This window comes from Pygoscelis adeliae, unplaced genomic scaffold, assembly GCF_000699105.1.
Source record: "Pygoscelis adeliae isolate BGI_AS28 unplaced genomic scaffold, ASM69910v1 Scaffold42, whole genome shotgun sequence".
NCBI lineage: Eukaryota > Metazoa > Chordata > Aves > Sphenisciformes > Spheniscidae > Pygoscelis > Pygoscelis adeliae.
In genome coordinates this window covers 6,410,715-6,424,704 of record NW_008824283.1, presented here as the reverse complement: position 1 = coordinate 6,424,704, position 13,990 = coordinate 6,410,715, and the positions used below count along the sequence as shown (strand labels likewise).

The 13,990-nt window shown below is 37.6% G+C and overlaps 1 protein-coding gene across 3 annotated transcripts in view; it reads right to left on the bottom strand.

The window, feature by feature from the left end:
• TENM2 (teneurin transmembrane protein 2) overlaps window positions 1-13,990 on the bottom strand; it is a 563,241-nt gene that overhangs the window by 100,919 nt on the left and 448,332 nt on the right. For all 3 annotated transcript variants that reach the window (XM_009318514.1, XM_009318515.1, XM_009318516.1), the window contains one exon: window positions 11,889-11,990. In XM_009318514.1, coding sequence (XP_009316789.1) covers window positions 11,889-11,990 — 102 coding nt within the window. The remainder of the gene's footprint in view (window positions 1-11,888; window positions 11,991-13,990) is intronic.

Genomic DNA, 13,990 nt, shown 5'->3' with positions numbered 1-13,990 from the left:
TCTGCATGCCTATTAGTTTTAACTGGAGTTCATTTATGGATATGAAAATCTGAAATAACTTCTAAGACCACTCCATGGTTTACGCTGTTTCACTTTTACTAGTTTATGCTATTTTTATGCTACTTTCCTGGTAAGAAGCTGCCCCACCCCTAGCAAACTTAGCCAAGAAAATCATTCTGGAATGGGAGATTGAATGAATCCAGGCCCATTTGCTCTCATCTGTTCTTTATGCCTCAAAAACATGATATTTGCGTGGTCAGAAAGAGTGGTATTTGACTAGACTGCCTGCGCTTCAGAGATCACTAACTTCCATCAGGCCGAAACGTTCTTAAGAACAGTGACAATTAGGAAGATCTAGAACATCTTTTAGGTTGCTCTAAGACCTTGTGCTCTTCCAAGCAGAAGTCATCTTGTAGAAATTCACCCAGAAGCAGAAGAATGAACAACTATGAATAACTGTTACTGACATTATATGCTTTATTAGTTCCTTCAGGAAACTGTTTACTTTGACTACAGAACACACAAATAATTTAAATGATTTAACAGTAGTATTACTCTATGCTTGCAGGCATCAGGTCAGTATTAAGAAGAAATATACAGCCCTTCATAATAGTCATGCTCTGCAATCCTTACGTCAGTTGCCCAAACCCGAGCCTTACCAAGCTCCCTCGTCTAGCTCTGTCAAACTGCACATTCGTAAGCAAGAAAGAGATTCACAGAAGAATTTCCAGAAGGACAAAAAACCCATCAGGTGTGTCAAATCTCTGACATTCAGAAACCATTTGGGGAAAGCAGCACACGCTGACTTAAGCACTAAAGTATGGATGCTTTAATTAATCCGGGGTGAATTTAATTGCTTTAGTTAAGTGGAAATCGGGTTTAAAATGATGCAGAGCATGCTGGGGTGTGTTAAAAACATGACATATGAGTTGGATGAATCGATAAATTAAAAGCACACAGATGTTTTAATTAAACCCAGGAAAGTTAATGAAGATCACTAGAGACTTTTAAGCCTATGATTAATTCAGTCCATTTAAAATACCTGTAGAGATATGGGGATGCCTCCATTTTGGGAGTTATAGAAGTTCTCAATCGATAAGTACTTAAGCTGTTCTACAAAAAAAATGGCAGGATTTTTATAGAAGTGACTGAACAGCATTAATTGCACAATGAATATTTACATTCTCCTGAACACTCAGCAAACTTTTGCTTTGGCCGACATTTATCAAAAAAGTCATAGTTTTTCTCATTGCCTTCAGTGTGACATTATCTGTCAAAAAGACAACACTTGCTGTTCTCTCCTCTACCATTCTACAAAGTAGCTATTTCCATTAGATAACTGCTTTGCTTACAACTATTACAAAAAATCTGTGTAAGAAATATGAATATGTCTTCCCACACTATCTAGCAGCAATTTCCAGAACCACAGCAAATTTTTAAAATGATCTTTTTGAGGTTGGTCACTTGGTACAAGAAAATTTTGCTTCATGAATAGACCCTTATAATATTTTTAATAACAATAACAATGCAGTCTGTAAGAATAGGGAAAATAAAAATTAAGCACGTCAGATACATTGGAACTAATTTAGTGGTGGATTGAAAGGGCTGAAGCCCCATTACTGTTAACGTGAAGATGAGCTTAGATAATCTAGCTAGCCATCAACAAAGATCTAAGTCTTAGTTCTCTCAAGATATTGGAGTCCTGAGGGGAGACAGAAAAAAGCCGCTGTACTGCCTCACTGGAAAAGCCACAGCTGAACATAAAAAAGATTTTCAAGCGGTATAAAACAAACTACAAATTGGAGACAGAGGGAAAAGAAGACATTTGAGTTCAGCTAGACACTTGAAAAATGAGCTAGCTGTGCCAAGGTTCAAATGTCATGAGGACTTTCTCTCGTCAGTACATTCTGGATTCAACACTTTGTCAGCCTGTTTGCTCCCCCTCCACTATTGCAGAAGCTCTGCAACTATCCCTACCTATATTAAAGGAAAGAGCGTAGTTCTCCATGCAGTACACTAAGATGATTGGCAAAATGGTAGGTCGATTTGCAGCCAATCCAGTCAGGGTCTACATCATTAAAAGAGCAGCATAGTTCAATTTCTTTTTCATAAGCATCAAGGCATTCAAGGAAACGGAAATTACCCTGCACTGGTTCTGGTTTACCACAGGAGAATCTGACTGATCAGTTTGCCATATATTTTGTGCCTTTGAAAATAAAGGCAAAAAAAAAAAGAAAAAAGAGTGAAGAATTCTTTTCAACTCTCTGCATGATACATGGGATGGGAGGAAAATGTAGATGGTGGATACAAATGTCCTGAAAACATTGCCTTACAATCTAAAACTCTTTTTCTGTGGGAACTAGTAACAGAATCAGAGCTGTGAAATTCCTGCGTTAGATATAAGCAGCGAAGTTCACACAACTACAAGAACACGCAGAGAAATTTTACTTTCTACCAACAGATGGAAATAAGCAGATGTTGAAATCAACTCCTGTCATAGACAAGCATGTAGATCTTCATTTGTATGTCTTGATAACTTCATCACTAGAAAAACTGAGGAGGGAGGGAAAACTAAACTATTTCAGAGGTTTCAGGAGCTATCTCAATGGAAAGACCCAGTGAGGAATCAAAGAGATGATGCTTCAAGCTCACAAAAAGCAGCAGTGAGGACAAACACCAAATACCAGAATTATCCTTCCAAACATAAGTGTTGTGATTCACAACAGAGAAGCACTAACAGCATGAAGTCTTTTATGCATCTAGAAAAAGAAATGAAAAAGTGAAACATTTCTTCAAATATTTTTTTCTTTCAAATATTCACCATTCCCAGTGAATGATGTAAAAACTATTACTTCTCTGGTAACAGTTCATCTCTGGCTAAATAGCAGCGCAGTAGATGTAGGATTGCACCCATAGGCTGCAGTGTTCAGGGTATTGAAAACCCAGGCTGCTTTGCTCTCATTTTAGTTACTACTGTTTGCCTTATTAAATTTACCAGAAAAGATGTAAATCATAACATGATTAATTGCACAGTTCCACATTAGCTGCAGACATTTAAACATTTTTCTACATTCGAATTAGAAATTTTTTGTTTGTTTGAGAAAGCGAAGGGGGATGACAGCTAACTGAATTTAATCTCACCCAAATAGTGTCTAAATATAGGAGAAGATCTAAATTACAGGTTCAAATCTAGATATAATGTAGATATGAAAAAAGTCACGCATGCTGAAATCTGAAGCTGTGATTCAGGGCTGTTTCTGTTCTTCAGGGATGGCAAATGTCTAAGGATCTCTTAACAGCTGTATTTCTATAACGTGATTTACAATACTACTTAATCATAGTTGCTTCAATGACATTTACCATCATTGCAAGGACTCCAAGATGATCCCAACACAACTAAAGACAAACTCTTAGAACTTAATGAAATAAACAAATACCAGTACAAGTCCATGGAGACAATGCAATCTAAAAACAAAATGTAGATTGCACCACAATTAAATAAGCTAACCAATTAAACACAAAAACAAATTACAAAGCATACATCACAGTGAGCACAATTCAGCTCAGCAGAGCACAGTTAGAGCAGAGAGCCACCGATGGAAGTATTGTAAGATTGGAAGAAAGATTTTTGGCTTGCCAGAAACTAAGCTGCACAATGGTTTGCATCCTGCATGTATTTGTATGCATGTCCACCTCCTCGCTGCACTGGGAACCTTTTGAAATATTCTATTTATTGGAATCCCATTGAAATAGAAAATATTTGTGCAAATAGATGGGCTGTTGCTGCACACGTATAAGAAAGGAAGAAAGATAAAACGAAGTAACTGATAATAGAACAGGCTTCAAAAGCAGCTGTGAGATCAAATGAATGTACCTTGCTTCTAATAGGTATGAAAATATTACTATAATGCTGTTGAAGAAAAATCCATTAATAAGATTTTACTGTGTTTCCATATGCTTTCCATCTTGGACATAAGCAAAGCAAACCTCCTTATCATACTAAGCCAACAAAACTTGGTTCCTGTTTGTAGACCTCAGCTACAGTAGTGCCTGTGGCTCTGTCTTTGGTCTCTGAATTTCTACAGGTTGGGTAATGAGTGATCAGATAAAGATGCACTAGTGTTCACTGCAATCAGAGACTCATAATTACTTACATGCCCACTTCTTTTTACCTATCGTGTTTTGTCCAGCAATGGCATTAGCAACTTTTCTCAGTTATTTCCTTCCTCCTTCATTACTGAATTCCTCAGCATTCCCCATTTTTTTCTTAATCTTTCTTAAAGCTTTGTCTTTGAAATTTTCTCCTACAGAAATAAGTCTACCTTCTCAGCTGCACCACTATCCTGCAAACACTTTGGGAAAAGGAGTCATACATAATTTCAAGTTCATATGCTGCAACATGAATTTAGGAACATATGAAAGGGCAGTGTAATGCACAGGCACAAATTTGGCTGTAAGTTTTCTGGCGGTTTAATATAGAAAACAAACGCTAATTAAGTTGCTATACTAGATGCAAGTATTGGGTATATTTAACAACATTAAATAAATACCTTAAAAAATTTTAAAGCATTGTTGCTGCACTGTAAAGGCACAACTATAACAAACAGAAGGAAGGACATGCTTCTAAACAACACGAGCATCCCCACTTGAAATTATTCAGGACAAGCTCTTCTGTAGATAAATTCTTTATAACCCTGAATTCAACGCTGGAACCAGCAGAAGTCATAAAAGCTTTAAGAACAATGTGAAGTTAATGTTTTGCCTGTTGAAAACCATATTTTTTAAGTCTGTTTTCTCAAATATTCACAATGCTAAAAGTAGCTCCTGGGTCCTATTTCAACTTTGTAAATATTCCCTTACAAAGAATGCAAAGGATATAAAGCACCAATTTCTAGCCCGGCACAGGCTAGGGAGTAATCCGAGTACTCTTATGTCACCATCCTGTTACTAATAGCACATGCCTTGCAAATGTCTGGCAATCCTCACATTTAATCTGCAATGTACTATAGGGACAGGTACACGTTTTTAAAGAGTAATGAAATGTTAGGATGCTAAATGACTTGTGTTGTAACAGAAATTTTCAAGGTATCTGTTGTAGAATTCAGGAGTCCAGACTCTCCATTCCCCTGTTTTTACCTCTAATCTCCAGCAGAGCTCATGAGGATTGATGAAGAAAGCTGCAGACTAGAAACAATGGTTTCTGTATTCTACTCCTTGTCGCACTACTGACCGTGTGCCTTGAGCCCCTTTTGGAGCCATGACCACTAACAATCAGAAAGAATTCAGCCTGCGACCCCTTCAGTTCTCGGCTCCTGTTTAAATTGACAATTAGAAAAAGTCGGTAGTGGATTCTGTGTTGGCTCTACTTGCCTACCTGACACTGGATCAAAGCTACTATCTCATTTCATGCAGGCAAGCTAGCAGCTGATAGACAGCAATGACTGTCAATCATTGTCAAAATGGGTTACGTGTCCATTTACTTATTCTGTAATTATTTTAGGCACAGCTGATGGCACAAAACCCTTTTCAGAGTGTACTGCAGTTCCATAACACTAAGAAAACTGAGGACAGGCAGGCAAGTACTGCCCTGTACATAGAACTCATTGGAAGGCAAGTGAGGACATGACCAGTTTGCCAGAAATGAAAAACGTCTGCTAATAAAATATGAGACTGGGGAAACGAGAAGAAAATTTATAACAAAGGCATTTTAAGGTATTGAGTCAGAGAGGTGGGAAGTGCTGGAGAGGAACATTGCCAAAGACAGCCTTGTCTGATCAAGTATCAAAATGATGCTTCCACCCACTGCGAGGGAAGATTTGAGTGACAAGCCAGGGCTGTGCTGCTGCTGCAGCACATGCACAAGTTGGCACACATACACACAGAAACACACAAAGCCCAAAAACAAACCCACCCAGGTAGAGATACTGAAAGAGAAGCCGAACATGCTGAATTTTGTCAACTGCAAGAAAGGATGTGAGATATGTGTGGGTGACAAGTCATGAATGCAGTATGTTCAAAGAAAAGCATACTTTTTTTCCTTTTTTTTTGAGTACAGTGTAAGTGATGAGGCATGCTATGATTATGAACACATAAAATGCTTGCCAATAAAGTTGTTGTTTCTCTAATTTCTCTTTTCTCTCTAACCCACTACTTCTCAGCCCTCCCCTGCATGCTTGCTCTATCACAGTGGACGATACCACCATTCTACCTGTCATTAAGGTTCATAATCTGGATGTTATTTTTGACTCATTCATTTCCTCACCTCACATTCAGGCTTTGACAAAGTCTTACAGATTTGTTCTGCATTGTATCTCTTTGTCAGAATTCTTGCCCTAGCTTTCAGCAAATAGAATCTACATTAAGTCAACACCTTTTTCTCTAGCGTTGAGAAATTCAGTCTTCTTCAGTCACGTCTCTGTGCAACAGTGCTGCAAAAATCATGTTGTTAATCTGTTAATCTAACTTTCAGCTGTGTGGCTCTTCTTTCCCAGTCCTGTTTCAGGTCCTTTCCTCTTATCACATGGAACATGAACTTCATGGTCCAACTTCATTTACAGGCCCGCTTCACCCCAGACTGCTCACTGCTAGAATTCTGACTTCAACATCTCTGTGACTTACAATGCTTTTGAAAGTCAAATCTAAAAAGAGCTTTTCTGAGCTCCTTTCTATGCTCCGTCTTCTTTGGAGGCCCCGTTTGCCCTCTATTATCCACATGATGTTATCTATCTACCCCATTATCCCTCTTTAAAACTGCCTTTTACCACAGTGTTCCCCAAAACTGACAACAGTCACACTGCTAGTGTGTTTATAACACTGCGTATCACATTTTTTCCTTATATCTCCACATCTGTCAATTGGTTCCCATTCATTCCCTTTCAACTTGTATTGACAGGGTAAATTCCTGGAGGTAGGTGCTGTTTTTATTTATTTGTTTTGCTTGTAAAGCACTAACCACAATAGACCAGCTTTAACAAGTACTATTGCTCATGACAATCTCTTTATAATGCCATTAAAATGGCGTTTTTCCTGCACTATTGTTCCTCTCCCACTCTTTTCTCTGCCAAACCAATCTGCTTTGGGTACCATCATGTTTAATCCAACTACTTCACTTGTCTTACCTATAATCTGTTATTGCATAAATTTGCAGCGAGTCACTTGAATAGTACAAGACACACATTCACCAGTTTGACTGTGCCACGGAAGACCCGAAGTGCTGCCTCACCACGGGTCCCATCTCTTCTGTCAGGCTACGAACATGTGCAGGACAGGCAAAGGAGAAAGGCTATTCAGTATCGTCTCTCACCTTTCCCTTCAAAGTCCAGTGAGCTTCTGTCTGCTTGCACTGTTTTCACTTCCTAAAATTTCTAGCCAAGTTATGAAGGCAAATATTGTTTTCCTTACATAGAGAGGAAATACTAACTCCTATACATTACCAGTGTATGCTGGACACCTTTCATGCTTGTGGGCCACATGCTCTACAGCAATGAACCGAATACTGAATTATTCAGCAAGATGCACTCCAAAATTCATGTTTTCCCCACTGCAATCACTCCCAGAACCTCTTATGGCACTGGGAGCATTCTAGACATGGCACTAAGAGAATAGTTTCAAGCAGAGTATTCAACTGACGAAAAAACATTACTTTATGCACTATTGCCCAAGCAATAAGCCTCTGAATAACCTCAGACCAAGAACAGTCCCAACAACTGAAATTTGAATAACAACTGAGAAAAAGCAAGAGTTGCTACTTCTAGCAATTATACCTTACTTACCTAATAATTGACAGCTTTTTACATTTTTAAACAGAGATTAACAGTACGCACATAACAGAAAATGGCAGTGGTAGGAACTCTTATTGTGGTGCGGGCAATCATCAGAAACAGCAAATCCATTAGAATAAATTTAAAAAGACATAGACTACACTTTACAGCTTAGTAACTATTTCAAACTAAATAGATGTCGCAAAAGAAATAAAAAGAAATTTTAAAAAAACCTACCCTTCTTTTTATACTTATTAAAGTGGCGCCGTCCTTTGCCAGTAAGCCAAAAACAAACAGAATGAAAATAAAATAATGAAAAACCCACACAAGGAGAACAGGAAAAGAAACTGTGAATAACATAAATCTGAATCATTAGAGTTCTTAAAATCAGATTAAAAAGTCAACTGATCAAACATGGTACAAATTTCTGGTTTAAAAAATCCAAAAGCCTTCAATCCATTTAGATTAAAATATTAAACATGTTTCTTATTACATTGTATAATCAACTAAAAGTATCTGCTAAACAGCATCTTCATGGCAGCTGACATGAGCTACTTGACTCAATTTTTTTCCTTCTTTTACAAATCAGACACCATGCTCATCGTGTCAATGTAGAAATCCCGTGTGATGGTACGTTATTTCACCTTTTCAGATTAGCAAAATATGCTTATGAGGCAAATCCTAGTATTTTAAAACGCAAAATTAAAGGAGGCTCTGAGCACATTTGCAAAACAGTATATGTCAGTGTCTTTGGAAGTATTTTTGTTAAAGGAGTGGAAGAGTTGCATGCCCTTCAAATATATTACGAGATGAAACGAAATTATAGGCAACTCTGAGTCACTTCTAGGAACCCAACTCATTGTAACACTGAACTCTACGAACGGTGAAAAGCAGGACACGACGAAGGGTGCCTGCTTGCAGATTTACCACAGAACTTGGCAGTTGAGAGACCAAACTATTATCAGACATTAACAGAGGGAACACTAAGTAAGAAGGACATCTTGATATACTTGGGTGGTTATGTCATAGAGGTTACAGAAAAATAGACATGAATATAAAAAAGTGACAACACACCAAAATAACATAATCATAGCTGCACGTCTGATTCTTTAATCGATCCTTGGCCATAGCATCACTTCTTATCGATAACTCCTACAGATAATTGTGGACAGAAGGTTACTCACAGTGCAGTTCAATTTACAGCAAATCTTCCACTGGCTTTAACTATACACATTTTGTTTATCAGGATACAACTCCACCCACTGAATTATCTTTTGATTATCAGACTTTCTTTTTCTTTAGATGCCATATTTTATCCACATGAGATTAAAATGTATCATTACCTTCTTTGTGTGGTAGATGGAATTCTTAATTAGGTTAAACTCCAAATGATTTCAAAGGGAATTTTGCCTAAGCAAGGATGGAGTAAATCTGTTGATACTAGCTACCTGAGAGTAAGTTATTTCCACAGATAAGGGTGAGAAATAAACCCCCCCAGTATTTGGCAGGAATATATGACAGGGTGACATTTCCTCCACTTCAGTCAGGGTATGAAAGTGTATTTCAGCCTGTGGGTTGGGCCAAAAGTTCATCCTTCCTAATAATTTTCATGGTATTTTCCTGGAGCTAATGGATCTGAAGTCAAATCTGTGCTGTCTCTCATAGATTTCCTTCATTTTTATCTTTTAGAACTACATGGATGGAGTAAAGTAACAGAGGGAGAACCTGCACACTGTCTGCAAATAGTTTGCAGATGACTCCTCTCAAGATTCCTTGCCTCTGATGCCCTCAAGATCAGCCCTGAAACCGAGGATTCACTGGTATAAAGGATCATGCTTCATATGCATCAAAGTCGGGTTTCACCCAATGTCAAGCTCTTAGACTGCGGTGTTATTGCATGAATCAAGTTCTAAAAGCCTTCTGAGGAGCTTGTTCACATTTTCTCCACATTTCTCTATATAAGTCTTGCCTCAAATTATTTTACAGTGGAGAACTGAGACACTGAAAGATGTGTTGCTAGGGAAATAATAATTAAAAAAATCAGATGGAAAGAAAATCATTATCCTTCCATACTTGTGACAGCTTTGAATTTAACATTACGGTAAATGTATATTAAACATGTGTCCATAGATATTACATGCTGGAAAAGATTGAATTCTCTATCTCATTTTACTGTGTTTTACCAGGCATACAATCCCAATTTTGATTTCTGTCTTCTGAAACTGCTCTCACATGTAATCAGCATTCAAGGAAGCAGAAAAATCTGTGGACATGAGAACAGGCATGACAGTGCCTGTGAAATGGGTGAGGCATACAGCCCTTACACCCTAACTCAGCCGCACATTTCTGGGTACGTCTCATAGTATAAAGATGTGCAGCTATGTGCTTGCACAGAAACACAAGAATTCTGTCAACACACCCATTTTGTCATTTTATGTCGTTTTTCAAGCTGCTTTGTTCTTTAGAAATACCATGATGTCTGACAAGAAAACAGTAAAGGAGTTGAAAGAAGCTTCCAAGAAACCATTTCCACTTTTGAGGGGAAAGAGACAACACAGAAAGGACAAAGCAGGAAGCAGAGGGAATGTACTGAGGGGTAGGAGAAGCCTGATAGATACAGTTTGACAAGTACCCTATAAAAAAGCTATTTATCTGACATAGCCTGAATGAAGCACTTTCTAGCATTAACATAGAATACAGTTTTACACAGAGGTTCTGTACACAATGCAGGATTGCTCCACAACTCAAAATGCAAATGACGTGATTTAATGGCCATGTATGTGTGAAGAGTGGCAGTGAAGCACACGGTCACTGCATGCATACAGGTTAACACCACAGAAATGCATATAGCTGGCAGTGTGTATTTATAGCACATGTTATCACACCATTTACTTTGTAATATATCCTCTATATATTTGCCAAGTGTCTTAATTTCTCAGGTAATCAAACAACATGCACGCTGTATTTGAAGCGTTCTTTAAAATGAGTACTGAATGAGCACTGAAATAACAGCATTAGCTTTCCGAGGCCCTTGGGGTCTTTTTTTTTTTGTACTGGGGCACCTCCAAGAGCCAAATACAGAGACACAAAATGGAAAGGACTCTCTCCAGTATGGCTATAACAGCTATTCAAGGAGTATTTCATAGACACGCACGGGTATGCTGGATGCCACCCTGCTACTCCAGTGAAAGAGGTGGGGCACAACGAACTGTCCTCAGGACTGGATCACGAGTCTAAGAAGAAATGAGCACATTTCTAAGATCCTTCAAGGCATTTCAAAAAGCTTTCAAACACCAGGCTTTCCCCCTTTGAACACTAACAACCCTATCCCTGTCGAAAACAATGGTAGGCACATGATATTGATAGTGTGCCTAAATCTCACACAAACTAAGAAGGAAGCAAACTGTAAAATGTTGTGACTGTGCTCAGGAACAGCAGGGAATAGAACCAAGCCATTGATTTAGACAACATATGTGCTACTAGCTGTATAAACTAAAGAGGCCCTCCTTTATGCATCTTTTCCCTACGACAGCTATCCCAAACTCTCAGAAAAACAGTAAACACATACTGCCAATCCATAGTTGTCTTTTAGATTTCTGTTTAGTCCTTGATAATCATGCATCTTCCAGTTTTAGTTGTTAAAATTTACAATTGACACTTAAGAAAAAGTTTATTTTAAGGCTTTATCAAGTCCTACTTATTTTCCTAAAAAAGGTGAACTGCCTTTGGTCAGAGTAATTGTGTAAGCCAGAAAGATGCTATGAACTAGAAGTAAGGCTCAGCCAGAATATACATTACATGCTATTGATGATGATAATCAGTCTTCTGCTGCAGACCAATTAATGATTATCAGAAAGCACTGATGATAATTCATCCATTTTCACAGAAAAGAAATCTGTTCTGCCATTTCTGCCTACTACCTTTGACACAAAAAAAGTTGTAGTTATGCAAGCTCATCAGCAATGTAGCAACACTTCCACCTGATCATATTTAACTAAGAGATCTAAGAAAAAAATGCATATTGATCTATTTGAATCTAGCTTGGAGCCATGCTAACTAGCAGGCACTGTAAATCCATACATCACAAACACACACTGTGGTTATTTGTAAACATAGGGAAAATGATACCTTTAGCACAATCTGCTCCATGAAATCCTGGAAAACAGTGGCAGACACCGGATACACACTCGCCATTCCCATGACAATTACGTGGGCAGTCTTGCACTGAATCTGAAATACAAGCATCACAGGCACATTAGTTGGTTCCTATTTAGGCTACAGATTCTTTGCTTAATTTTTCTTCAGTTTATTTTGTGTTCAATACTTAGAAGAACAATCCCTAATAATATTAACACCACAAGGTTCAGGTGAAGCAGAAAGGTACCAAGTTTCACGGTAGCGTAAGTGCAGAGATCTAGTGAGATACTAAAGTCACATATTAAGTCTTTGAGCACTGTTAGAACTCAAAGTCTTCTGATAGTGCTCAAGTCCTCTGTTCAAACAGGTAGACAGGACTGCCTCTCAAGATCTCTACAGCTATGTGTGAATTCATATTATGTAGCAAGCATAACGCTTCATCAGGAAAATCAACAATCTCCCTTTTGCAATGAGACTTTGATCTTGCGCAACCACTTTTCCGTGGGAAACTGATTATCCCAAGGACTGTATCTTCTTTTCTTTCTAGACATTTAAAGCCTCATTAATTAAGCTGACAGAAATATCTGCTGAACATGAGAAAGAGGAGCTCTTCTGCTCCAGCAAATATTCTTTATCCTAAAAAAAATTAATAAAAATGGTGCAAGTAGCTACGCAAGAGGATGAAGAAGAGGTCTGTAAAAACAGAGGACAAGGTTTAACACCAGAGTTTAAGTGACCGACTGAAGTGTTGATGACTTCAATAATCTGAGAAGAGTAAGCACACCTGACTGATGGTAAAATCTCAGTTGTACCAAAATATTTATTTTCCACAATTTCTGCTATTATTTGGATAATAGATACAGTACTTTGCATAATAACAACCTAGAAATAAAATTCCAATTTTGAAATTAATTGTTAAAATCACTTTCCTTTGAAAGGAGTTGGATTTCAGTGGATCATATTTTCAACACTGAATTATTGGAACAAAAATCTAATTGGAAAGTTGTTACTCTTCACTACTACTCCCTGTTGTCATGGGACCTGTGGTCCCAAACTAAATGGCTCTGTTGGTTCCAGACACCAAACAAATAGCAGCTGTACAATACAGAAAATGAATTTTGGATTTGGAACTAGCAGAACCATACAGAGTGTTTTTCTGTCAAATTAAACTGAAAAGAGGAAAAAGATTCAAGCACAACTTTAAATCTAATTTCACAGTTGCAGGCCACTAAATAAAAAAGCCCTAAAGAAAATTTTCAAAGAGATGTCATTAGCTTGGCCTCTTGAAATGATTCATGTAAACAATGAAAAGAAAAATTGAAACGTAATGCTCAAAGATATCAACTTGTCTCATGAAGAAGCTTGTCTATAGATTTAGTCATTATTTTGCTTCATGGCACACAAAAGCATTTTCTATGTATTCAAAACCATGGTAAATTTAGTATTGTTTGGGAGTTAACAACATTTCTGTTATTCTTTCTCCTCTTCCACATCAGAGGAACTTTCAGCTGTCTCAGATCCTTTGATTATGAAACATCTGATTACTAGGTGTGTGTAGAAGAACCTCTGAACTGGATAAAACACTATACTTTTCTCTACATTTCAGTCCAATTACTATTATTGCACTATCAAGTAGTCTACCTGACTGTTAGACCTTTGATGCTCTTGAAAGCTGTAGCCTAGATCAGGCAACTCGTTTAAGGACAGCTTATCATATCTGAAGGTTTTCTAAGCACAATAGGGGCATAACAAGATAAAAGCACAAATGTTCTTGTTTTTGGAGAAACAGAAAAAGCCTTCTATGGGCAAATATGCAAATATATATATCAACATGCATAGCACCTAGTAACTCTTACAAAACCACATATGAGCTATGGAAGAAAAATCATTTTTTCACCTTAATTGAGGTTAACAGAAACAATGATATTCATACTTAATGAAACAGTATTGGCTATCCTCCTACGCCCTTTGGGACTTAAGCCAACAAACTGAATTTTATACTAGTGTAAAAGGAAAAAATTAAGCTTCATATCATTAATCAGGCAAGACTGGAAAAGACCTCCAACTATTTTTAATCAAGCTTAAAAACTCAC